This window comes from Mauremys mutica, chromosome 16 (genome assembly GCF_020497125.1).
Source record: "Mauremys mutica isolate MM-2020 ecotype Southern chromosome 16, ASM2049712v1, whole genome shotgun sequence".
NCBI classification, from domain to species: domain Eukaryota; kingdom Metazoa; phylum Chordata; order Testudines; family Geoemydidae; genus Mauremys; species Mauremys mutica.
The window spans coordinates 6821008-6847943 of record NC_059087.1 but is presented as its reverse complement, the minus strand read 5'-3'; the positions used below and the strand labels follow the sequence as shown (position 1 = coordinate 6847943).

The 26936-nt window shown below is 48.2% G+C and overlaps 1 protein-coding gene across 17 annotated transcripts; it reads left to right on the top strand.

Moving 5' to 3' along the window:
- Positions 1-3309: 3309 nt before the first annotated feature.
- On the top strand, positions 3310-25966 carry LOC123351007 (N-acetyllactosaminide beta-1,3-N-acetylglucosaminyltransferase 4-like). 17 transcript variants are annotated; one of them, XM_044990061.1, is made up of 13 exons: positions 3661-4133; positions 4302-4586; positions 6085-6195; positions 6395-6534; positions 8110-8348; positions 10017-10195; positions 11137-11269; positions 13137-13276; positions 13476-13577; positions 14230-14421; positions 15489-15576; positions 15986-16006; positions 18181-18965. In XM_044990061.1, exons 1-13 carry the CDS (start codon positions 4002-4004, stop codon positions 18306-18308), a joined length of 1890 nt encoding a protein of 629 aa, XP_044845996.1. In that variant the 5' UTR covers positions 3661-4001; the 3' UTR covers positions 18309-18965. The 17 variants fall into 17 exon arrangements, with proteins under 17 accessions (XP_044845995.1, XP_044845999.1, XP_044845994.1 ...); XM_044990064.1 differs by lacking the exons at positions 3661-4133; positions 15986-16006 and adding an exon at positions 3430-3578 and having other exon boundaries at positions 18181-18958; XM_044990062.1 differs by lacking the exon at positions 15986-16006 and having other exon boundaries at positions 15489-15588.
- The last annotated feature ends 970 nt before the right edge of the window (positions 25967-26936 follow it).

Genomic DNA, 26936 nt, shown 5'->3' with positions numbered 1-26936 from the left:
GAGCACAGCAAGGATAGCTATCCAAGGTACTTCTGTGTTCCCCCACTTCAGACTCTCACACTCTGTAACATACATAACCTCCCAACACCCATGTGAAGCAGGGCATTGCTAGTCTCCCTGTTTTGCTGGTGGGGAACTGAGTTACAGAGAAGCTAAGGCCATTGAAATCAATGGAAGTTGGAAACTTAAAAACCTTTGAGGATCTGGGCCTAACTAATTTGCCCAAGGTGACACACAAAGGAATTGAACCTTGGTCTCCTGGGTAGTGCCCTAACCATTGGACCAGCCCCTCTCTTTCTGAGAGGGGAAAGCAAGAGAGCTCCCAGTGCTGCAGGCAGGTCTGAGACGGGGAAGTAGAGGAGTGCCCGTAATTCAACAGGGCAGGCCTGATCTGGGAAGATAGGAAAGCGAATAAAGGTCTCGTGTGCTCAGGCTGTTTAATTATTTTCCATCCACTCTATGGGCATCCTGCACATCCTTCATTTCACAAGGTACAGAACATGCACCATCAAAACACACCTCTTCTGCTGCTCGGCTTCACTTCCAAGGCCCTACCCGGCCTATCTCCACCCTACCCATCACCTCTCATTCATGAGCGAGCTGTCGACTCCTGCCTCTGATCAGCCCTGAAGCCAGCCTCCATCACACTCTTGTTAACTTTTCAAACAAGCACTTGGGTGAAACTCCCTGAAAACATTTGCAAAGCTGCCTCTTCATCCTCCTTCAACCCCCTACCCCAACTCTCCAACCTAGCATTTGACAATGATTAGGCTGCAGGTGTGGTGAGACCACTGCTTATCATGCTGACCAATGGTGTCTCGGTGTTTCCTTGCACTCCCCCATCTGTCTGCACTATATCATCTGTTGTCTCTTGTCTTGTACTTAAGATTGTAAACTCTTTGGAGGAGGAACCATTTTGTTGTTTGATGTTTGTACAGCACCATGCGCAATGGTGTCCTGGTCTATGAGTGGGACCCTGATGAGCACTGGTAAGACATAATAAATAACTGGCTCTGATCCAGAAAATCTCTCCATGCTACCGATGCTCTTTGGTGTTTCAACTTTTCAGAGATGAATAGCAGGATTCGTTACATTCCACTCAACTGGGCATAAGTTATTTGCATGGTTCTTCCACCCCAGACCACTATCTCGTATGTAGGTGGCTCCCTTTGCACATCCTTTCCATAGCTATCTGCACTAATCAATGCTCTGTCATGCTGATAAGGTGACAGATCAGCATCTGTCCTGGAGAGCCGCCTAAATGGGAGGTACAATGTTCCCCTGTGTAGTCCCTATGTACAGCAGAGCAATTGAAAACTGATCCGCTGGCATTTTACGAGCAATTAAAAGCTTGTCTGAAAGATCCCTAAAGAGGGGAATTTTTGCAGCTCACAAGCTAGAGTATTCGTTTTACTATTAATTAAACCAAGAACTTCCAAAGAGGGGCCCAAGTCTTTCTAGTTGTACTATAAATTATCTAGCATGATTTACTGTGCAGTAGAAATATTTGATCATCGTAAATAATCCCAAGTGGCCCAACTCAGGCCCACATTTGACTGTGTAACTGGGTTCTTTGCTGTCGCCTGGGGACACCAGGCATTCCAGACTGAACAGCAGAGGGGGTTGGACAGCTGCTGGGCTGTGGTGGCGCTAATAAGTGGCCAGAGGGGCTTTCACCTCTCCTCCAGCAGCCTTTCGGTGTATGTGTGGCACTTTTTCAAGCACACTATACAATTGACAGAAAGAGGTGTACAATACAAATATTCACACCGGGCTGGAGAGCAAACTCACCCTGCTCTCACTTGGCTGCTACAGCTCCTGTCCCCAGGGCCTGGCTCCCACTCTGCCCATTACAATGTGGTGCATAGGGACCCTGTGCACTGTGTTACAATGCCACTTGATTCAATTTGGCCTGGCCTTCCCTCCATCATGATGGAAGAGTGGCCAGTCCAAATCTGAATGGCACTGCGACCCCATGCACCAGGTCACAATGCCCAGCATGGAGAGTCAGGCCCAAGAGGCGTTACTGCCAGGTGAGTGTGGGGCAGGCTCATTCTCCATCCCACCATTCATTGCCCCCAGGTTGTAAAACCTGCTCTGCCACTGCTGCTGCTTGAGCACATGTTTTTGAAGCTACAAGCAGTACATGTTATATTCCCCGCAGCATGTATGTGATTAGCCAACCACTGTGTCCCCACAAGTACAGCAACACCACTGGTTACATTACAGTAGCGGGGGGAGGGGGGGGAGAAGGGGGAATGGATGCCACAGGCGGACGTTGTCAATACTGTGTCCATTTGCTCTGCAGTATTTTACTACAGGCCTATAAACCTTGATTTAATTGCAAGGGAAAAGCCAGAGCAAATCTCCTAATTGATCTCTAACCTGGATCCAGATGTTCAATAACCTCTCTGCCAGGGAATGTATTCTCCCCGCCCCATATATTTTCACTTTTGTATTTATTGGCTATTCATTTTGTGGCACATCATTTAAGCTACTCCATAGCTTCGAGCCCTTTGTGAAGTCCTGCTCCCTCAAGCTCTATGGATCTCATACTCAGTAATTGTGCGGCATTTGCAATCACTTCATAAACAAGCAACCAACCAATCTTCAAAAGGCCTTTGATTCCTTCATTGGACAGTTCCCTACATGTAATGTAGATACTGCAATAAACAATTCCACTGGAGGTGAGAGTGTAACTGTTCGCTTCATGTGGAGGAATAACCTGAGCAAGTGCTGGAATACATGCACAGGGTACCTACGCAGGCTGTTGTACACACAGCTGTTTTGCAGATACACTGCAGTGTCAATGTGTGTGCAGACACACTGCGGATGCAGATGTGTTATGATGACAGTGTCTGTGCAGATGTGTGCTGGCTGCGATGCGTGCAGATCTGTTGCAATTGCAAGGTGCACAGAGGTGTTGTGGTTGCAAAAATCTGTCTGGGGTTTGGTCCTTCTTTGAGCAAGGGGTTGGACTAGATGACCTCTTGAGGTCCCTTCCCACCCTGACATTGCATGAGTCAAACAAAGGTGCTGGAACTTGGGGGCACTGCTGCACCCCCTGGCTTGGAGCGGTTTCCCTCATATACAGCAGGGTTTACAGTTGGGTTCAATGGCTCCCAGCAACCCCAACCCCCCCCAAACTGTTCCAGCCCCCGCGGTGGTAATGCGCGTGCAGAGACCCCGCGCGTGCGGACGCGCTGCGCCGGCAAAGCGCGGGCGGGTGTGCGGGGCTGGCTGGACCCGCGCACGTGCTGGAGTTGCCATGGACGCGGCGGGGGGGGAGGTGCAATGCGGTGGCCTGGAGGCAGCCGGCACTTCCGGCGCTGCCTCCCGGGGCCGCGGACGGGCGCTGGGCGCCGAGGGCAGCCCGGCCCGCGGAGCGCGCGGCCGCTGGTGCTTGTTACCCAGCAACCAGGTCAGTCTCCTAGCAACCGGGGACGCGGTGTTGCCACAGGCCGCTGCCAGCCAGAGGCCGGGCTCCGGCCATGGGCGGCCTCAGCGCCTCCGCCGCCTTCCGGGAGCATCTCCGCCGGCTGTGCCTGGGGGGCTTCCCCTGCGGCGCCGGCAGCTGGGTGAGGGCTCCTGCCCGGCGGGGCATCATCAGGCAGCCGGGCTCCCTCGCACCCCGCCCCCGCCCCCGCGCAGCCTCCCCTGGCGGCGGGGGGGTCAGAGAGACGCGGAGGGGGCAGCTCGTGGTCCCGCCGGACTGGGAGCTTGGGCAGGGCCTGGGGAAAAGGGGGAGGGGTCGGCAGTGCCCCCAGCAGCCTTTGCACTGGCTCCCATGGGGAGCTGTGCCTGAGGCGCGGGAGCGTCTGCCCAGGGCATTGGCTGGGGATGCAGCATGGCGGCCACAGCCTGTTGGGGTCTTTGCAGCTGGGTCCCTGTGCCCAGGAGTTTACAGCCTAGGTAGCTGCAGCAGCATCGCCTCACGTTGCCACAAGGCCAGGCCGGCCCGTTCCCAGCGAGGTGCTGGCGTGACACAGGCCCCGTGCGGCATGAGGCTGAGACCCGAACACACACCTCCAGAGGCGGCTGCCATGGCCCCTTGGGGCCAGATGTTCTGCAGACTAAACGCTCAAGGAGCCGGGATCATCCTATGGCACTTGGAGGCCTATGTGCATATGGAGGTGGGGAATGGACCTAGACACCTCAGACGGTTTAAATTTGGGTTTTAAAAAGGCCCAGCCCTTTTATCCCCAGCAGGCGGGGCCTGCCAGGCCCAGAGCCACAGACAGTCTCAGTTTGTCCTCATTCCTCTGCACATGCGCTCCCCTGCCCCCTTCTGTCCTATGTAGAACAGGTCCCGTTTCGAATTAAGGAAAAGGAAACCTGGAGGAAACGCAGCCCAGAGAGAGGCAGATGCAGGCACAGCCCAGCACCAGGAAATTGCAACTCCCAGCGAAGAGAGCCTGGAAACCTTAATGGAGTTTGTGAGCAGCCAGGACTCCCCCTGGGCTCTGTCACCTGACTGCAGCCCCGAGGACCAGCACCTGAGGGAGCTGGCAGTACAATCGCCGCAGCTTATCCGGGACAACTTCATCTTCTTGTTCTTCAGGTCCTTAAGGATAGTGGATAAAGGAGTGAGTTCAACCAGCCGGATCTTCGCTATTGTTAAAATGTAGAGAAAGATTGAGTGTAAGATTAGGAGCCAGGAACTCCTGTGTTCATCCCATCTCTGACATTGCCTCCCTCTGTGGTCTTAGCCAAGTCACATAGCCTTTCTGCCTCAGTTTCCATATATAAAGTAGATGTTACTGTGTTCCTATCTCCCAGAAGAGCTGTAAGTGTTCCTTAGTTAATATCCAACTGTTGCCCAGGGTGCTGAAGCTTGGGGTGCTTGGGGTGAGGCAGTATCCCCTGGCTTGAAGTGGTTTCCAGTTTTATACAGGGTTTACAGTTTTGTTCAATGGCTTTCACTGCCCAGTGCTGTGTGAGGGCTAAGTGTTATAGCTGAAATTCAGCCCCTTTCTTCACAGATTTGTGCTCTGATAAGACGCTGCCATAACCGTCCTGTTCTAAAAAACAAATCAAACCTGAACATTGTATTCTCTTTGTGATGGGCCAGGTGTAAAAGATACGTCTCACAGGAGCTTTCCAGAAACAATGTTATCACTATATTTCTTATAGTTTTCAAACATGTCTCAGTAATATCAGCAAACCCGTCCCAACAGAGGTGGTGATTTTTTTCACCCCATTTATTTATCCATAAGAACAGTCCAGCATTAAGGCCTTGACTGAGGAAAGCACCCCTCTTCAGGTTAGCGCTTAAGCACATACTTAACTGTAAGCATGTGCTTGTGTCCCATTGAATTCACTGCGAATTAAGCACATGTTTAAATACTGCTCTGAATATGGGAGGCTTTAAGCATTTTCTTAAGGACTTTCCTGATACAAGGCTCAAGTGATGTTATAAGTTGTCTAAAGACTCATTAAGACTTGGCAGAAGGGGTTGGGAGGCTGCATCTGTTTCCTGTTCAGATTATCAAGTAAATATACTGGAGAGGGGATGAAACTGCTGTAGATGCTGCACCTCCTAAGCTCTGGTTGTATGCCTGCCTATTCCTAGTGAGGAAGAGAACCAATGATCAGTAATGATCAGAGTGCCTCCAGGTGTCCCTTCACCTCATTCACTCTCCACCATGTTTCATCTGCCTCTCACTCCCTCTGCTGCCACCTTGTATAACTCTGTTTTGTAACTTTGAGAATCATTTTAGGAGCTCTAGGGCCTGATCCTCTGATGTGCTGAGCACGCAAAGCCTCCGGTGAAATCAGGGAGCTGCAAGTGACCAGTGCCTCTCAAGATCAGCCCCACAATTTGTACAAAATATGGGTGTGATCCTGCAGTTCTTATTCAGGTAAAACAAATGTACTTAGGCACTTGGATGCTACGGTAAAGCAACCTGAACAGGTTGGATTAGAGGAAATCAGAGAAATCTTCCTGGAAGCCAGTGGGAGTTTTGCCTTTGTGAGGACCATAGAATCAGGCACTGATGTTGCCCTGTGTGCTGTATTGTCATGCTAAGATACATCTGTGCTTCAGAGACAGCTGACAGAAGGTTAATGTGAATCTCTTTCCAGGTAAATGAAGTTGATGAAAATTTGTTGAAGTTTCATAACTTGGAAGAGCTCATACTCAGTGCCAATCAAATCAGCAAAATAAACTCTGCCCACCTTCCTAGAACACTGAAGGTAAATAAGCAGGTTCCTGACTCTTTCTTTGGGAGGTCAGACAGAGAAGGTGTGTTGAGGTGAGTCTCTCTTTTGCCTAGGATGGACTGAATGAACCATAGTGGGCTACAGTTGAAGGAACACATAGAAAAAGACACTTAAAACCTACAGAGCATCATTTCCCTCACCCAATAACTGTTGCTCCCCCTTTCCCTGGCAGGTCTTGGAGCTCTGTGGCAATGAGATTGTCGGTTTGCAGGATCTGTGTTCTCACCCACCTCCGGAGCTCCAGCATTTGGGGCTGGGCTACAACAGGCTGCTGGGCTCTTCAGAGGATAAATATCTCACAGCAGAATTCTGGTAACTCCCAACACTAAAGAAGGACCATAGCAAGACTGCCTGACAATATTCTGAACAAATCTGATGGAACTAAACTAACTTTATTGAACTAAATAAAACCTTATTGAAGTAGGGTTAATACCTTTGGGGGCCCATTGCATTAAAAACACAATTGTGTACATGTTACGGTGGAATTATCTGTACCTTCTCTAGTAGGAAGGAGGATGCTAATGTACTTCCTCTGTTGTCAGCCATTTGAAGCCACCTCCTGGAGAAGCTGCGTATGCTAGTTCAGAGTGGATTCTCCAAGGACCAACAGACGAAGAAAAGACTTTTGGATAAATAGCCTGGTTTTAAACGGACTCAGGGCCCTTTCTGATCGAGCAAATAGACAGGACCCCTGGTCCATGGAGGGCCCTAATCCTTAGGGGAGGGTTGGAAGGACTTGGCCTGCTGAGGCCACATAAAACCATACGTCTGTTCTGAGCTGAAGCACGGATGAAATTGTGACTGCAAAGGAAATCCCACGGATGGGGTATTGAAGAACTGCTCCTGCCAGAGCCTGGCTGGAGCTGGGGTGATCTCTGGCAAGCTTATTAGTATACGTGCAGGTTCTTGTTTTTATTATATTTTCTCCATAGTGTTTTTACCTTAAGAATAAAGTAGGCTTGTATAGGAAGTGCTGTGTGGTACCTTCTAACCTGTGGAACCTGTTAACTATCTCTGAAGAGAAAACCATCAGGTGTCCTTGGGCAGCTTGGCTATGCTGGGATTAACCCAGTGTAGGCAGGGACCTGTGCAGCCTGGAAATACTCCAGTCAGAACAGAGATAGATGCAGGTCTCCACCTAGAAAGGCAGTGGCTGGGGACCTGGAAGCCTGAGATTGGGTGCCCTGTAGGACCACTGAGAGGAAATACAGGTGTGGTCGCCCTGAAGAGTGACACACAGCAGCAGTTAAAGTAGCTAATGGAAAGCACCTGTGTAGGATCTGCTCACACACCCGAGTTAGCCTGTTGTCTTTTATGTCTTAATAGCTATAGCAAGCAGAGTGCATTGAATTAGTTTAGAGATTAAATACTTCAGGGCACAAACCAATCACAAACAGTGTAGGTTATTTATAATTATCCACTAATTGTGCACTTTCCTCTGAAGCAGTTGGTCCTGGCCACTGTCAGAGACAGGATATGGGACTGGGTGGAGCATGGCTCTGATTGTATGGGAGTTCCTGTGCTCCTGTTTCAATCGGCATTTTCCAAGGGGAACATCCTGAAGTCTTTAATAAGTCTTGCCTGAATAAGGGCCTGCGGATTAGACACTGTGCTAGGAAAGGATACTGAATGCTAGCTAGCTGTCCTGTGTGTAGCATGCCGGTGATGGGCTGGACGGCTTAGGGGTTTGTCAGTAGCATATTGAGAATGTAACTTGTGGGTTCCCAGTTTCCTGCAGTTCCAAGTTGTTACCATACAGTGGCCCAAGTACAATGCATTGGGTTCATTGATTTCAATGGGAGCTTTGCTTAGACTCCAGGTTGGGCCCTATATACTGGCCTGAATGCTGCTTGTTACACCCCCTAACACTGTTCTGTTCTCTTTTAGGCCAAATCTTCTCTCTCTTGACCTAAGTTTTAATAATTTTACGGATCTGATGGGCATAGTCTCTAAACTGGCCACTCTGTGGAGGCTCAGAACGCTTGTGCTCCAGGGTAATCCACTAGTGCTCATTCCTGGCTACAGAGGTTTTGTAATAGACAGCCTGCCCAAACTCTGTATACTGGACGACAGGAACATATCGCCTGATGAGAAGCATCAGTTCCATGGTCTGTCTAGCAAGCCAGGTGAGACTTTATTGTGTAAATATATCTGTAGTAATCTGCAGTCTTTATATGTTTTAAAAAGGCAGCTTGGGGTAGTGTATTGAATATGGGACTGGGAGACAGGGGTCCTGAGTTTTCATTCTAGACCCATTGATGGCTTCCTGTTTGCTTGTGATCAAATTAGTCCCCCTTCTCTCTGCCTTAATTTACCCATCTGTAAAATGAGGATAATTGTTTCCACGTATCTATCTCATGGGGATGGGCTGTGAGGATTAATTAACTGATGTCTAATTATAAATATCTGTAAGTACTAAGTATGATCATTCTGGTTTTTAATTCCATTAAATGTTAAGAGTCTTGATGTATCATCTAAAACTCTTTTAAATTCTTACATATGGGCAAGATTGAAGATGGTTGAGAAAACTTTATACAACCAATTATTTCTCTTAGCTAGTATTAGATATCTGTAAAATGGGGATAATGATATTTACTGACCTCCTTTGTGAAGTGCTTTGAGAGCTACAGATGTAAGGCACTATGTGAGAGCTAGGTAGTCTTCATTATTCTTATTATTTCTCTATATTCCTGGGTGAAGAATCTATCTGCGTTGTGCATGTGCAACTTCCATTGATACCAATGGAACTTTGCTCATGCATCCCAGAACAGGCACCATGGCAGTGGACAGCCTTATACCTAGAGAGAGAGAGAATTTGGTCTTTAACTGTTAATCAAACAAAGATCTGCAGTTCTTGGCTTTCAGACCCACATCCCAGCTGTGATAAAATCCTACTTTTCTCTCTTTGTGACATCAGTCTTGTGCCATCCAAGGGAGACGCTGTCTCCAGTTCCGCATTATGGCCTCCCTGCAAGGGAAATCAGATCAGCTGGGCTGAGCATGAGCAAGCCCTTATTGCCTAGGCTTGTGTTTGATTTTAGATCAGGTCTTTCCCACTCAAGGTTGCTGCTCTATGCTGGTGATTTAGACCCTGATTCAAGAAAATATGTACATATGTTTAACTTTCAGTGTGTAAATAATGAAACGTGCTTAAATCCTCTTGACTGTATTTAAAGTCAGATGTTTGGAAGGTTCCCTCAGAAGGAAAGCCCCTTGTTAAGGCCCCTGTTCAGGACAGCATTGAACTTGTTTTCCTGAATGAGGGCCTGGAAGACTAAAATAGAGCTGTGAAGGCAGCAAGCCCATCACCTGGGGAAAGGGTGCTCTTTGCATGGCTTTTGAGTGACCCCCTGTGGCCAATGGTTGCCTTGGCATTAATGGAATCAGAGAATTTCAGGGTTAGAAGGGACCTCAGGAGGTCATCTAGTCCAACCCCCTGCTCGAAGCAGGACCAATCCCCCAATGGCCCCCTCAAGGATTGAACTCACAACCCTGGTTTTAGCAGGCCAGTGCTCAAACCACTGACCTATCCCTCCCCCTGGGAACTAAATTGGTTGCTAGTTGGTGGAACTAGGCTATGTTCTCACCTAGCTAGCTCAGATGTGTCTACACTTGCTGCAGTCACACCTCTCAACTGCAGTGTATACAGATCTTAGAGGAGTCCCTCCTGCCAAACAGCCCTTCCACTAAAATATTTGACTCCTTAGTTTCCTAATTTGCTTTGCTACGGTATCTCAAATTGCACCCTGGAGAATGTACGTTGTAACTTGATGGCTGGATTGTCTTCCTCTTAGATCTCATTGTGAATAAAGCACAACTGGTGGTGAGTGTTGGGAAAATCAAAGGCATCCCTAACCCCATCAAGCTAGAGGAGCTGGAAAGCAGCCCAGAGTCTCCAGTGATCTCTCACAGCTACTATGTGACATATGAGTTTGTGGAGCGGGAGAAAGCCGAGGACACTAACAATGCTGAGGTCTGTTTTCAAATGAGTTAAAATATAAATAAAGGGAACTAGGAGGTGGTTGGTAAGAGGGATTCACAAGCCTTTCACTTCCAGGTTGCTGGTGTAACACAGCCCAGGTTATTAATGACTGAAAGTTGTTAGTTGGCTTGTATGAAATGAGTTTGGTGAGTTCTCAGCAGCCCCCGTCAACATCACAAAAAACACATCCCTGCAACTGGCCGCCGTTTGGAAGTCTCAGCAAAGAGCCCAAGGATTGAGTTGGCCCTGGAAGCTAACTTCCCCTTTCACTTCGGAGTGTGCCCAGCTGTCGTGCTTCAAAGACCATTTGAGGGAATGTTGCCAGTTCTTGAGATTTTTATTATGAGTTTTTTTTATATTTGATGCTTTTTTTAAAACTCTAGATTCTGAAGTCGTGTGAGTGCATCAGAATCTCTACTTTCATTTAAAAAAAAAAAAGGAAATTGTTGGTTTCATGGTTGTGGAGATAAGCTTGAAAATGGGAACCCTACAAGTTAAAAAGGCAAATAACAAGAATTTCAAATGTATTCTTTTAAAAATCTCCCAATATGGGCACAGACATATGCTGCAAAGGCAGTATTGATGTGTGTCCACCTTCTGTCTGAGATCAGCCCTATAGGCCCTCTGCCTCCATGTACTCTGTTCCTGCAGTGAACAGGACTATTCTGCACAGAAGGGTGTGTTTATGTGCTTAAATGTGTAGACTTTGTCTCACTGACTTAAGTAGACCTGTTCACCGGAGTCAGCGCTACTGGCCATGCCTCCCAGTGCTTCTTCCATGTTTCTCGTGATGGAGGAAGTCTGTGTAGTAGCATTTCAGAAGTGCCAGGATATAGACAGGTACCTTTCTCCCCTTGCAACCTGTGTCTGTGTGCAGACTTAGCCAGAATTTGGCCCCTTCTAGCGATACCTTTGATGCCTTTCTGTTACAGGTAATGAAATTCCATCAGAGTCAAATGGTGGCTACACCAAACCCTGGGAGCCCACCGGGGAGTGCTGACACAGGAGGATCGGAATCTCCAGCTATGTCTTCTTTGCATAAACAGGAGCCTCCGGCAAACAGGGGTACCATAGAATCAAGAAATTCTTACCTTAAACTGAACTTGGGGTGTTCATCAGTCTTCCTAGAATGTCATCAGCTGCTACATTGAAATGTGTTGCCATTAACACGTCTCCAATAATGTAGGTCACCGCTAGATCCGTTATCAAGACCATGCCACTTAATAATTAATTGGTGGTATAGTCTCCAGCAAGACATCTGGTCTGGGACAGATATTGCTCTCCAGATAAATGCAGTGAATACAAATCAGATTCTAGGATTTACACTTCCCTAGTGAGTGTCTCAAATCTGTAATTTCATTTGGTGTGATAATTACAGAGAGTAGCTCACAGCAGTGCTCTCTGATCATAGGAAACCCCAGAAGCCCAGTATGAAATAAAAAGGCCAATTCCTGATCCAAACAGAATTTCTGGAATTTAAAAAAAAAAAATTGAAACTGATGTCCTTGAATGACAAAATATCAAAATATTTATTCAGTTGTCAGTGCCCCCTGTTTCTATTAAAAGGATACAGGGCTCGATCCTGCAAGGAGGAGCGCTGGCTGCTGCGAGTAGTCAAAGGGATTACTCATAGCAGTCAGCACCATGTCTGGGAGCAAAAGTTTGCAGGATCAGGCCTTTATTTTGTATAACATCATACCTGCATACTGTGCATTCCAGCGTGAATGAAGGGCCCAATCTTGGATCTGCTTTGTGCATGGAGCTCCTGCTGAAGTCAGTGAGCATTCTTGGCGTGCAGTGATTTGGGGATTGGGTTCATAGTCACAACGTTAAAATAAATACTAGCAAAGCGGGAGAGAAACTAAGAGGTAAAGGAGATAAGAGCTGAGATCTCCTATGAGACGGAGAGTCAGTGAAGCAGAGATTCAGGGGGGCTCTCCCAGATGGCAGGAGCTGCAGAGGAGCAGGCTCTTGTGCCAGAAGTGGAATGATCCTGGGAAGGGACAGAAGGGGAGGCCAGTGCAAGATGAATGGGAAGGGAGAGAAGGACAAGATCCTTGATATAAGCTGGAGCAAGGCACGGGGAGGCCTTTAAATACTGTAAGAAATGGGCAGTTTTGAACTGGGTCCTGCCATTAATGGGAGGCCAGTGCGGTTATTTTTATTTTTTATTTTTTTTGGAGGGTGGGGGGTGTTGCTGTGCTTTGTGGCATAAGTGAGAACCTGACAACAATTGTTCTTCCCCTTAAAATGCTCTTGTCCCTTCCTGGCTTCAAACACACTCACTCATTCTCACGTTTCTGCCTCAAAAGTGACTTCAGGCTGCTCCTGATCTAGGCAGCTAGCTGAGTACCCAGGAGTGCATCTCACCAGTCTCCTCGCATGGTAACGGGATTTCTCTTGTCTCCCGCGCTCAGCTCTCTACTGCATCCCAGAGAGTGGTCCATTAGTTGCTCTGTTTCTCTATTATACATCATATTCTCCTCTGATCATCCCATGGGTGAGCTTCTCTGTTGTAGCCAGACTGGATTTAAAACAGTGGGCCAAATTCAGCCCTGGTGTAAGCCCACTGACTGCATTGGAGCCACACCTACTTATAGGGCTGTGGCCAGCTGGTCCTGTGCTGGGATCTCACCAGAGCAAGCATGATAGTTTGATCGGTCTCAAAGTCTAGTTCCCGGCAGGCAAGTGTCTACATCACTAACAAACAGCATCCACAATTGGGATTCATTGCCCCCACCCCCCATGCTGGCAGTGTGAGCTGAGAGCCCAAGGACTGAATGGATCATGGAAACCCAGCTCCCCACTCCCTCCTACTGGTGTTCTAGAGCAGAGCAGTGTGGGGGAAGCTGGCGCTGCCCCCGTGTGCTCTGCAGGCAAAGCTGAGATGTCAGGTTGGGCCTCACTGCTCCTTTTGTGTTTTCTCACTTAGCAAACAGGCACCTCACCCCGCGGAAGCCCTGGGCTGAGACCATTGAGTGCAGCCACAGGAAGGAGCACGTCACTGGGGACTTAGTGGCACTGAAAGCCTTCCTTATGGCTGGCACCACCGTCACTGTTGTCGAGGAAAAGGTAAATGCTTGGCACGCTCTGGGATGGAGGGTCACGGTCCAGCTGGGAGGGAAACAAGCTTTTTTGAAAGCCTGACAATAATGTGAACATTCCCCCTGTATTTGCATCTTTTTAATTCCGGTGTAACAATCCGAGATCCCTTCCGCTGTTTGCAGCCCAAATACTGCAGCATGAGAACCAGGCTGTTCTATCTTGCTAGGTGCTTTCATGGCCCATTGCTGCAGCTCTGGCTGAAGATGGAGGCAAGAAGGGGAAGGCAGATAAGGGAAAAGCAGAGGAGAAGCCAAAGGACGGTGGTAAGGTAATAACAGAGATGGGGGGGGGGGGAGGGAAGATGTTGTTGTGACGACTGATTAAGGGGGCTAAGCAAACCCACACGAAGAGTAGGGAAGTGTGGCTTACAGGCACAGTTCCCTTTTAATTAACCGGTGCCCCTGCTCAGCCTGCCAGCGACGATGTGCACTTACACAGACCCCTGTCGGGGTGCAGAAAGGCATCTGCTGCTTCTCCATATGATGCAGGTGGTTGCAGAGAAGCTGCATTAAAAAATATCAAACGGAAAAAATATCCACGTGAGCCACAACAAAACAGTGTCTATTTCTCTGTCTCCTGGGGGTGTTCAGCTGTGGCTGTTCCCCCAGGCACTGAGCACTTGGTCCCTCGACTGGTCTGTGCCAAGTAATAATCAGGGCTCAGTTTCTATGCGAAGCCTCCCACTTATTCCTAAAGTTCTTGCCCAGGTATTGAGCCTCCTTCCCAGTCTCCGATGGAGCCCTTCGATGCAGCTCCATCCCCATTCTGGATGGGGCGGGGGTGGTTATAGTGTCACATGTACAAGTCCGGACTGGGGTTCCCAGATCTGATGGTGTTGTCAAGGTATCATGATACCTGATGAATGAACTGGGATCTTAAGGCGCGTGACTCTTGGACATGATCAAATTCGTGCTGTGCAGGGCAACAAACAGAAAAAGAAAAAGGAAAGCCCCGTCGAACTCCGCAGTGACCCGCCTCTTTTGAGAAGCCTGGGGTCTGGGCGCGTGAATCTGGAGAGCCTCTTAACAGGTGACCAGCTTGTGGCCGTGGTGTGTGACTTCGGGGTCCTCGTCACTGAGGAAACAACTCAGCCCCCATCTCCTAAGGAGAAGGTACCAGCCACTCTAGTATTAGCAGCGAATCCTCATCCCAGCTAATAACGCGAAGCACAAGACGCTGCCCTTGCCAGGGGATGACTGGGTTCCATTGTTGCCAGCAGGAGCACACTGCATGTGGGAGCATGGGGATTGGCCTGGCTTGTGGGACACCCCATAGGATGGATCTGTTTCACAGGGAGCAAAATTTGGCCTGAGCTGCTGCCTCTTGAGCTCTCTCCATCAGAAGTAGGACCTTGCTGCTGGGCATCAGGGCACAAAGTGCAGAATCTCAGCTGGCCTCAGTACTCTGCACAGGCCTAGAGAGAAGGCTGTCAGTTGGGGCCTGATCCTGCAGCCCCAGCTCAGAGTTTTTCCTCATTGCAGGGGCCAGTTTGGTGAGGAAGGACGGCAGGAGCTTGGGCCCTTAGGGAGATACATAATTTTGACTTTGAAGATGAGACTGTACCACACACAGGCTCTCGTGATTATCTTGCCCACATAAAGCTAAACTAGCCCCTATGATTGTGCCAGTCTGATTTGGCCAATGGTCCGTGAAGTCTGTAGCCTGTCTGTGGCACTGACACATGCCTGATGCTTCAAAGGAAAAGGGGAAAGCCCGTATACCCCACATGGACAATTTTACTGATGAAATGTGCTGGATAAGAGCGTGGTGGTGGTGGCGTTAATATGGTCCTATGTTAAAGAGGAACTGACCTGTTTGTAGTATCCCTTGCATACACTGAGATCATTCACTCAAGTCCCTTCTCGCATTGCTCCTAGGTAGGATATAAATCCTAAAGAGCTGCTGAGGCCTTGCGGGGAAATATTCCCATTGTAGAGTGGCTCTGACCTTTCCTATTTTCTGACACTTTCTCTCTTGTTTCTGAGTACAGAGGCTCCTTGCTGAGCTCCTGCTGCTGATTAGCGCCTTTTAAATCCTAATCCTCTGCTTGCGACATAACCTGGCCGTGTGAAAGTGACCATGATGTCCCAATCAGGAGATTGTGACTTCAAGGCTAAACTTTGCTTCACACAAGCTGCTCGGAAGCCTTCCCCACTAAGAACAAACTTCTTTTCCCTAGGATGGCAAGAAGAGCAAAGACAAGAACAAAAAAACAAAAACGGGGGGAGAAAATCCTGCAAGCCAGAAAACCACAGTGGCCGCCAAAGGTAACGGCAGAGATAGAGCTATCTAAGCTATCAGCATTTCTAGAGCCCCTAGGAAGGGCAGCGTCACTGAGATGCACAATGAGCAAGGCAGCGCCAGCATCCTCCAGCCAGCCAGCTATAGGTTGTGCACAAGCATCTTTATAGCTCTAATTCAGCAAGGAACTTAAACACGTTCCTCATTTTCAGAACACAAGTAGTTCCATTCACCTCACTGGGATTGTACGTGTGTTTAAAGTTAGACACATGCTTAAGTACCTTGCTCAGTTGGTGCCTAGCTGGCTAGATATGTGTGTGTATATATACATTCAGGGCATGGTACGGGCTAGCTGAGCTGATAGGGGAATGTTGTCTAATATTAACATAGCCTATACTAACACTTAGCAATCTCATTGTGTTTTTTGATCTGTAGATCTCAACGCACTTTGCAAAGGTAATATCAGCGCACAGAGAGGGGAAGTGGCTTGCTCAGTCTCATACAATGAACCCATGGCAGGGTCAGGAATAGAACCCAAGTCCCCTAATTTGCAGCCCTGCCTCCCCTATTCACTGGACTTCACTAGGCTTTAAAGGATTGGCTATCAATATTCTTAACATCTTGTCCAGCTCTGCTGCTGACTGTGTGATCTGGGGAAAGTCACTTAACCCCTCTGCCTCCGTTTCCCGGTCTGTGAATCAGACCCGCCCCCATCTGAAGGGTGAGAACAGGATGTGAGGTCCTTGCTTTTCAATATTTCTGCGGGAAGAGGAGTCTCTTGTAGACTCAGGGCGACTTTCTGATTTCCCAGTGCCCTAGGTCCTACTTTGCCCACCAGTGTCTGAGAAGACAGTGTCCCAGCTGCTTTCTGGCCAGTGCTTGTCCTGCCTGAGAGAAGTTTGTATGAAAAGACAGTTTGTTGAACCAGCTACGACACTTACCTCATGGAACGAGAGACACATTTGAAACAAGCATTAAACGTTTCTGGAAGTTTCATGTTCCTGGACACTGCACTAAACTCGGTCACCACCATAGCAGCCCACTCACCCATATAGGGGAGGCCATGGCCACAGTGCTAGTCCATCTAGTGTCAGGTCACTTGTAACAACCCAAATGTATTTTAGCCATTGCAGAGGGCAGGCTTGAAAGGTTACAAGCAGCACTTAGCACCTGGGGTTTCTTTTTATTTTTTTAATGACTGGAATATCACCTCCTGCAGCCTCAGCAACGATGATGGAGTCAGATACGCAATAAATATCCAAGTGTGTTATCATGGACTTGGCAAACCCATTGGGATTAAGCAGAGGGTTTTGCTTAGCTTGGCATTTCCTTATTTCTGTGCATATTAAGGCTAGCTAACCCTCTCCCTTGGCTGGCAGAGCAGGGGCGCAGCTGATTGCATGGGCATAGTTTGCGGGGGGTAGGGTGCATTGCCCCCACCAAACTGCAAGCTTCTGGCAGCTGTGGAATTTGCCCCACCTCCCCCACACATGGCCCCATTGGCCTGAATGGAGCTGCCCCTCCAAATATAGAAGTCAAACTATGCCTATATTTGTCTTTCAAAGATTAGGGACATAATGTGTTGTACCCCTGCTCAGCCAGGAGCCTGCAGTAAGTAGCGTGAGGGTTTCCATTGCTTGTTGTTGTTGAGGGCTCATAGACAAAGAGTTGGTCGTATTTCCACAAGTCAGATCTGAACGATTAGAGCTCAGAAAAGCTGGTGGAATAATTTAAGGTGGGATTAGCTATGTTTTGTTGTTTTTCCTGGCTGTGCAGACAACTGCCAGGGATTCATGAAAATGTGCACAAATCTTGAAGGTGTTGTGAATTGTATCACAAATTATCATGCTGGACAGTGGATTATTCACCATTCGCTATTCTCCTGTTTAAAAAGTATGTCAGCCATTCAGGGAGCAGAAATGTCATGTGAGTTAGAGGGCCAATCACATACTACAGATAATGAAGAGTCAAAAGCTTTAGCTACGCTCGCAAACCTGGTACTAACGGGAGTAGATGTAATTCACCACTGGTGGAAGCTGCAGTATAGATCCCATAGAAGACATCTGAGCTCCGTCTACAGTACAGCTTCCACTCTTGGAGCTGCACCAGTGATGAATGATAGCTACAGAGTTTGCTAATGCAGGTGCAGCCACAGTGAACGTTTTGCTAATAACCCATAGTCTGAAATTAGTATGCATCATTTATTCAACAAATACATACAAATAGTGAAAACTATCATAGAAATCAGGATCCCTCATCAACAAGGGAAAGAGCGAAGTCTCATCCACAATGAATGATTTGACCAGCCACTGAAAGATGTATTCTCAGTCTGAGGCATGTAGGTTTCATTTGACCACTGAACAGATTCTCCCTGTGGCTTTGGAATTTCTGTTTCTCTCTCCTTTGACTGGTGGATATTGAGTAATTCTAAAACAACAAAGCAAAACTGTACCTAGCTGGATTGAGCATCTTAACACTGTTGGATTCTTATCCAACATATTCATGTTCAAATTGATCTGTAATAAGGAACTGGAATGACTGCCAAAACTTCAAGAACACATGCAGCACATTCAGAGTATTGGGGTTTTCTAGGGTTGTTTCCTAAAAACAATGACTAACTATTTCCTCAGGAAAAGGAAAAAACAAAGAATCTCCTGAAGGGAAGGAAGTCCAAGAAATCCAGCCTGTGCCTCTGACAGTAGAATTCCAAGTTCAATTGATTCAGTGGACAGCCACATTTGATGCCCAGCACCAATAAAGAAATGAGAAGTACTTGCTTGATGATGCAGTTTCACATAATATATGTGCAGAAAAAAAGAACTACAGTCTACATGACTGAAATAAAACTGTGAAGCTTGCTGGGTGTTGGTTGGTTTGTGTTTGTAGGGCCCAATCCTGAGAGGTTTGGAGATACTCTCAACTCCCACTGACTGCTCAGTTTGCTGTGACTCCCACTGAAGTCAACGGGAGCTTTGCCAGACCTCAGTGGGTGTGTAACAGGGTGATCTGCCCTGTTACAGGCCCAGGGGCCTGGAGCCAGCCAGCCCCATTCAGAGACATGTGTTCGGGCCTGGGAGAGGGGACGCTCAGACCCAGCTGGGAAGGAGTCAGGCTGAAAGAGCAGGGTTGACAAAAGAGCTGTGGGAAGGACACTGGCTGCTGAGGCTGGCCCTGGAGCTGTGGGGAAGAAATGGAAGGGGAAAGGCTTTTGGGTTCCTGTTTGGCTAGGGGAATAACTTTGTGAGTTTTGTGACTGAAGAATAAAACGGTGCCCAGAAGATAGGGCCTGAATGGCCTTTGGGAGTGGAGTTGGTCCCTCCTACGCTGGGGAGATGGGCCAGCAGTCCCAGCAGGAGCAGGGCTCATGACCACAGAGAAGTTCTTAAAACCAGAAGTCACCAATGGCAGTGAGCTGAAATGTAGTGGCAGGAGTCTCAGTGGGAACTGCCTTTCCAGTTCTGTTTGATGGCGTTTGGATTGGCAAATACAAGATGGTGGTGTCCATGCTTAGCACTCCTGGTGTTTTATTCCCAGCCTTCCCACTAACTCGTGCTTTCTGTAGTGGTTGAAGATTATTCATCAGCAGGTCAAGCTCCTAGTGTTGTCTGAACTCTTGTCACTGGGGTGTGAATCAGGGGACACATGGGGGAACAGGCAGAGTCACATGCCCCAGATTTCTGCAGTGCTTTATATGCCTTGCCCTGAACCCTGCTGCATACCACCAGAACCTTTAAATTGTACCCTTCCCCCCCCCCCTCAACAGCTACGTGTCATCTCTGGCATCAGCTCATTTTCAGAATCTCTGGCACATTTGTTCATGGGCTGCTGTCCTGTGGCGTCTTTAACAGTAGTTGAGAGCTGAGGATAAGCTGTCTTCAGTGTTCTGCTTTCTCCAGGCAATAAAGCCACCGGCAGCGCTGTGTCTCCGGGGAGGAAACTTGGCCAAGGCGGAGTCCTAAGCTGGCAGGTCTATTTGCCTTCTCAGCCAGACGGTGTCACTAGAGCCGCACACCTGAGATACTGTCCTGCTGGGCTAGAAAACAATAACTTGCATAGCTGCCCTTCGAGGAGAACTTGACAAGACAGATCACGAGAGAGCAGCTTGCGTGGCCCGTGTGGGTCTGCTAGAGGAGGAGTGGAGACCTACTTACACTTCAGGAGCTTGTAAGAAGAGATGGTTGGATGACAATAATAAGAGGCTTGGGTGACCCAGATGTTCTCTCCTCACGGGACAGAGCAGCTGTTGAAAAGTGCAGCGTGTATTTGTTATAAATGAAGAAAACTCCCTAAGGATTTATTGGTGACATTCCCCGGGGCAGAGGGAAGTCACTGGAAGGTCTGGGATAAAGTGGGGAAGTCCCCCAGATCCACACACGGTGTAATATGTTTCAGCAAATGATGCCGGATGCTACAGAAAAAGGGCGAGAGAACTCTTGTCAAATATATTCCTTGGGGATGGCTGGTGTTGAATGATTAGAACCAGACAACCCTGGCTCCAATGCCTACAATCCCCCTCTAACTGGTTGTTTCTCAAAGTGATCAGTGGTGAAACAGTTAACAGGGCTAACATTTAACCTGGCCCCTGGGGATTTCTGAATTAACACCAGCTGAGATTCAGACAATTCACGCTCCTCAGACCTAGCTGCTGTTTCAGGGTCTCTGAAGAGTCACGCAGGCAGCCCAGCAGAGGGTCCGACCTAGAAGATTTTCCTTGGAAAGAGAAACGCAAAACAAAATCAAATCTTAAGTGCTTGCAGCTATGGCTGGGCAGGAGGAAGGCCCCTAGGGCCGGGTCCAGGCCTACCGCAGCAGGCTGACAAACACTTCCACGCTTCACCCCTAGGAATTAAGTTTTCATGGGAGCCGAGTTTGTGCTCTATTTAAAGCAGAGTCCCCCCCCCCCCGCTTCAATCTTGATCCTCGGGGGCCAGCAGAGGGTTTCCAGCCCTTGCAGCCAAAAAGGAAATCAGGGAGCAGGCGGGTGAGCAGAGGGTTTCTAATAAAACGCTACCCCCGGGGGGCGGGGGGGGGGCTGACTGTTCCCAGCCCGGGGCAGAGCCTGTCGCGGGCGGGGGGCAGACCCTCGCCTCCCCCAACAGCCGGGAGGGAGTCAGTCCCTGGACGCACAGCGGGGTCACTCCGCTGTAACCCTGCCCCCGAGCCCCCGGCTGCACCGTTCCCTTGCTCAGCAGCTTTCGTGGGCAGGGGGGTTTGGATTCATCCAGGCGCTATTTGCATGAGAGTCAATCCCGCCCTCATTACAATAATCCCCTAATGGGGGCGGCGGGCTCGGCCGCAGCTGACCCATTCACCGGCCGCTGGCGCCAGTCGCTCCGCCTCGCGCCCCCCTGTCCCCAAACCCCGGAGCATCTGCCGCTGTAGCCGGCTGATTTCACGTCCGCGCGAGCCTGCCCGCCGTTTCTATGGCGACCCCGGCCGGGCTCCAGAGCAGCGCGAGCCCCATTGGATGCGGCTTCGGCTTTAACTGCAGCAGGACCCGGGCGCGAGCGGCTCCCAGAACCAGATGCACGCGCGCAACGGACAGAGGGGGCAGGAAGGGGGTTCAGGCCTCCAGGCACCACTCCCGCCTCCCCCTGTTTAAATCGAAGCCTGGTGAAAGATTTGCTGGCAGCAGGCGAGGGCTTGCATGGTGCATGTAAGGAACGCTCCTTGCAGAGCAGCAGCCGCTGAGGAGAAGTCGGTGCTGCAGGAAAGGTAAGAGGGGAGGAAGAGCCTTGTAAAACTCGGAGGAATGGTTTGCACCGATCGGCGCCTGGTCTTGCGGGGTTCAGCGGGGGATGCTGTATCCTGGAAGGGAGTTGCAAAACTCCCTTCAAAGCTTTGCTGGGAGACTAGCACTTTTTTTTTTCTGCACGCCACCTCCTTTACATAAATGACAGCCCAGCTTTGTGAGGTTTGGGAACGTTACTGATTAGGCTTTGGTGGGATGTTTGGTCCTTTAATAACACACTCGATCAAGTCCTTAAACAGCGAGTCTAAAGTCAGACCTCTGATTTACTTCAGTTATTGACCGGTGGATTCAGTATAGACCAGGCGGCTACAAATAATGTCTGTGTATTAAAGGGCGACAAAATGTTACAGGGCTGGGAGTGGCACAAATTATACAGTTTGCCTAGGACAGCAAAACGTTCAGTCTCTCTGTTGATTGGATGCTAGATACCTTGGGAATGTTGCAACCGTTCTAAATTTCACATGCATGATGGATCATCGAGAAACTGGTTCACGCAGAGCACCACTTACCCCAAAATTAGTCCCTGTGTACCAGGATGCTTTATGGTTTGGCCACAGCTTTTAAACCTTAACCTCTCTGAGGTTCCCCTCCATCTGGTGTACCCCGCAGGCATTGGTATTGTTGCAGTATGAGTGTGGGCTTCTTATCATGCCATGATAAATTCCACCCTAAATGCAAAAAATGTGATAACTATAAATGCTGTTTTGTAAGGCAGCATTGAAACCTGGCTGTCACTGGGTTCCTAGGCCAAAGATCTTACTAACAGTTAAATGTTATAAACTTAAACATTTTCAGGTGGGAGCAGTATCTGCCTCTTCAGCTTCTCTAGCCCTTAAAAAGGGTGTGTCATCCCTGTGTAAAGTCAGGATCCCTTTAAGGCTTCCAATGTTGCATTCAGGCACCGAGTGCCCTTCTACTGAAATGGGTTCATTGCCAGTGCAGCACCAGTGTGCCTGTCTGACACTTTAAAGTTCTAAATGGGAACGTTTGGTGAGGGGAAAACGAGGTTAATTCCTTTTACCTTTAATGGCCTGTTAGAATTCTGTGGCAGAACTGAAGTTGGGTGGGGAATGGGGCCTAGTTGTCAGTGCTTTTCTTTTCTTAAAAGGAAGAGGGAAAGTTGTCGCCAGTCAAGCAAGTGTGGTTGATACACAGATGTGCTAAAAAGAAAAAAAACACGTTTTGTGGTCGAGGCACAAGGGTGGGTGTGAGGAGATGTAGTTTCTGATCCCAGCTGTGGCACAAAGATGCTGAAAGGAAGTAGGGTGCTGTAAAACCCATTTGCTGTATGACTTGGATATAGGCTCTATCTGAGAGAGCTTTTTAACAACACCAAAGCGTTAGGATTGCGCTTCAGACAAGCTGTTGACTTAGATTAATTTTTTTAGCTGACCTAATTTGCAAGCTTGGTAGCTGGAGGGACAGAATACTGCCTCTAGTGTGACTAATAGAAACCTGTTGGCTTGTTCTGTGCTGTACTGCCTGCATAGAATTAAAGATGTCTATGAGTAAAGGGCATGACATTCTTTTTAAGGCTGCCTTTAAAACAATACTGAACATAGAGGCTATGCAGCATTGGCTGCTTCAGCTGGCAGACATGAGGGCACTGAGAAAGCTATTGTACTCTCTCAGAAATGGGATTCCAGGTTTGCATACTGTACCTGGAACTCTCTGCAAAACTTGGAACAGAACGATAAGCTTCAGCTGCCAAACAAATGACTAGATTAAACTAACTTGGCAGATGTGAAGCACCCTGAGGCCTCGACTTCTCAGATAGCATGCAACCCCAGAGAGAACTAGACGGGGTGAGCAAGTGGGGAAGGAAGCCCAGAGACTTGCCTGCCACCTGTACTCCCATCTAGGCCCTCAGACCAAACTACCATGCTATCCAAGCATCCCTGCTGGAGCCTCCCTGTTGCCCCCAATGTTCCTAAAACAGGCTGACACTAGATGAGTCAAAGCCCTATTTGCATCTAATGGGAAGAGCAGTCTGAATAGCTTGCATCAAGCTAGCTCTGTCCTTGCAAGAGCCTTGTGTGAGCTGCAGCACTTGGCCTGTGTGCCCGTGTGATGGTTCTCTGTGCTTCCTCAGACCTTCCCATAGTACGTATTGGGCAGTTGGGCACTGCCCAAGACCAGTGTTAGCTTTGAATTTGTGAGCTGATCTTGGGCTGTAGCCTCCTTTCCCAAAGGAGAGGATGGAAATTGAGAGCATGCGGCACCTTGCAGGATTGAGCCCAAATTGAGCCGTGACTCAATTTGTAGGCTAATGAGCTCACAGTCCCCCCCTTCCCACTCCCCAAATCTGAGCACTTCGGCAGCTCTCAAAGGGCTCCTGAGAGCAGCCCTGACACCAGTACTCTGGGCTGGGCCGGGACAAACTTGTGTCCTGCCTTGTTTAAGTGGAGTAATGGGACAGCTCCCAATCCCATTAAATTCAATTAAAAACTTTGCTATTGAAGCCTATGGGAATTAGGTATGTACGCTGCTTAGGTGCTATTTTACATCCTGCTGGATCCCTAACTGCTTCTTTAAGCCCCTAAATAGCTTTGTAAATCTGCCCTTTAGACTCTTCTGATAATTGTTTAGAAAGTCTCTTTAGCAATGAGACAAGAAGCCTAAATGCTCCTTTAATAAATGTTGTGTGTGTTCCTTTAACCGTGCAGGGATTGGCTTCTGCTCCAGCGTTTGGGATGTATCCCAGGATAAGAATGGTTGTACTATATACCGTCTCAATCACGTTGATTGCATTCCTTATGTATATAAGGAAAGAGACTAAGTTGGCTGTCTCCCCAGCAGCCAGGAAGATAGCTGCACCAAATCCCAGCCATACGTTCTGGGCCCCGGAGCAGACTGAAGCCAGCAAATGTTTGCCAGACCTGACAATTGTCAATTCCTCTCTTGCACTCCCAGAGCTTCACCGCACCTTCTTAATGTACAAGCACTGCAGGAACTTTTCAACACTGCTGAAGCCCACAAGATGCAGTGAGGAAACATTCCTCTTGCTGGCAATCAAGTCTCCCCCGATCAACATAGACCATAGGGTTGCTATCAGGAACACATGGGGAAAAGAAGTGGCCATCGGCAGCAAGCCAATCAAACTGGTGTTCTTGCTTGGGCGCTCAGAGGCCAAAATCCAGGCTCACTCCCTCCACCAGCTGCTGGTTTATGAGAGCCAAGAGTTCGATGACATTGTCCAGTGGGATTTCACCGACAACTTCTTCAACTTGACACTGAAGGAGCTGCACTTCCTCCGGTGGTTCATGGCGGACTGTCCCCACGCCAGGTTTGTGCTGAAGGGCGATGATGACGTTTTTGTCAACACCTACAATATCGTTGAGTTCCTCAAGGAACTCGAACCTGGGGAGGATCTCTTTGTTGGGGATGTGATCAGCCAGGCCCTTCCTATAAGAAACACCAAAGTCAAATATTTCATCCCGGAGTCTATGTACAAAGCGCCCTACTATCCTCTCTATGCTGGTGGTGGGGGCTATGTGATGTCCAGAATGACAGTGCAGCGACTCCAGAGCACTGCCGAGGACACCGAACTCTTCCCAATAGATGATGTCTTTGTGGGAATGTGTCTGGCAAAGATGGCAGTGACTCCATTGAACCATGCTGGCTTTAAGACCTTTGGAATCCAGAGGCCTTTTAATCCTTTTGATCCATGTCTGTACAAAGAACTGATGATAGTGCACAAGCTGAACCCCACCGAGATGTGGATCATGTGGACGCTGGTAAAGGATGACCATATTAGGTGTGCTGTATCATTAACTCAGTAACTCACAAAATGAGACTGCTGATGCTAAGTGGGGGGAACAGAATGATGGTGGTGGTTACTCCAGGTTGCTTAAACTGACATTAAAAACAGAAACAAAAGAAAGTTGTAGTAGATGATACGTTTTTATTAACAGACTGTAGTTTTACAGTAGGGGTAATGTTCTGCAATGAGCCTCTGAAAATATATTGTTGGGTTACTGAATTATCACGAGGTTGAACTGAAAACACATAGCGGGGATAGCTCAGGGACTTGGCATTGTGATTGGGATTGCATCCTCTCTAGATCACTGATTTGAATTCAGCCCACCTGGGTGGTTCTGAGTGGCTCTTTGCAAAGTGAGGTGGTGGTCTTAGTGCCAGTTCTGATGGTGGCTCTCGGACAGCAGTGTCCAAGTTACAACTACCAACCTTACTAGCAGTCTCTAGTTACTGGCCTTCCTACTAAACAGGCAATAGAGCCTGAACTCACCCATTAACCCTTGAAATCAGGGCTAAGGCACAAGAAGTGTGTGGACAAGCTTATGCTGCTGGGTCTGGGCATCTCCTGTCACGGACTTCACTGTCCAGGGTTAGCAATCCACCAGATGTCACCAGCGCTAAATTTACTTAATGGGGATGTGGGGGAAAGAACACAGAGAAGATGGTCTAGAAACCTTTCAGTTGTCTGTTCTTAACACAGCCACTACATTGCAAGGTACTTAGTTCTAATAGCACTGACTTCTAACTAGCTCTTTCTTTCAATTTTATCTACTTACATTAGATTATTTGCACTGGAATTTCTGCACAAAAATACTTGACAGTGGGATTGGGAGAAGAAACAAATTGCTATTAACCACTGTAATAACAATGGCTTTTTTAAACAGCAGGTATAAATAAATACAGTTTTGAAAGTGTTTACAATGAGTATTCTTGTTCTGTTGGAAGTACAACTGAGAATATCAAAACAAAATCCAGGGTTAGCTGACAGCTACCTCCATCAGAGATTACACAGCTGCAAATGGAAAATATATCTGTATGGCTCTGTGGGAAGTGGGACTTGCTAATTAATTGGCCTTGTGGCAGAGTGTGGTATAAATCCCTACACAGGTCCTATGTCACCTTGGTGCTATCTGAGTCAATCCCTTGAGTAAAGTTCAAGACGACCCATCCTCCTTGGTACTCATATGGAGCTTTTCAACTTCATGAAATAATCCATCCTTGCACTGCTGTGTTGCAGGTGAGGGGGAGGAGGCCTCGAAGTGGTAGTAAAGTGCTGCTCTTGGAGGAGAGAGACCTCAGTTTTAGTCTGACTGCTGTGACCTTGGCACCTGGACGGGCAATACTACCACACAGATGTGAACTGGTCCTTTATTTATGTTTGTAAAGTGCTTTTATCCAATGCAGGGAGGTCTCTTATCAAGAGAAACTGAGGGATGGAGAGGGTAAGTTACGTCCTTCCACAAGGCCAGAGAGAGGAGAGTTTGACAGAGCTGGTACTAGAAGCAAGAAATTTCTGCTTCCCTGTCTTTTTAAGTTTGTGACAAGACTGTTTAAACTACATCAAATCTATGGATTCTTATGTTGTGGGTTCCTGTTTGCCAGTGTATTATGCTTTCACTGTCACTACTCTGCTTTTTATTAGTGCTTAACCTGAACTGCCTTTCTAGTTACTTCTGATGTTCTTGTCAATTCCCTTTTGGTGTTGGAGGGTCTCACCATTTTACTTAGGGTTGTAGTTGTCTGAAGGCACCAGGGATTGTAACCTTGGCTACTATTCCACTTGTTACTGTTGTATGACTTACTTGCTCACTGTTCCTGTAGTGGACTCTGCCCTGGAATAAGTGATTCCTGTGTAAGAATCTAGGAAGAGATCAT

What these genes read in the sequence shown, in the direction of transcription:
- LOC123351007 (XM_044990058.1), top strand. Translation starts at nt 4,002, where the DNA reads ATGAGGCTGAGACCCGAACACACACCTCCAGAGGCGGCTGCCATGGCC. An exon ending in AGGCCTATGTGCATATGGAG is followed by an intron (nt 4,134 to 4,301) that starts GTGGGGAATGGA and finishes TGTCCTATGTAG; the next exon opens with AACAGGTCCCGTTTCGAATT. An exon ending in AGCCAAAGGACGGTGGTAAG is followed by an intron (nt 13,578 to 23,968) that starts GTAATAACAGAG and finishes TTAACCGTGCAG; the next exon opens with GGATTGGCTTCTGCTCCAGC.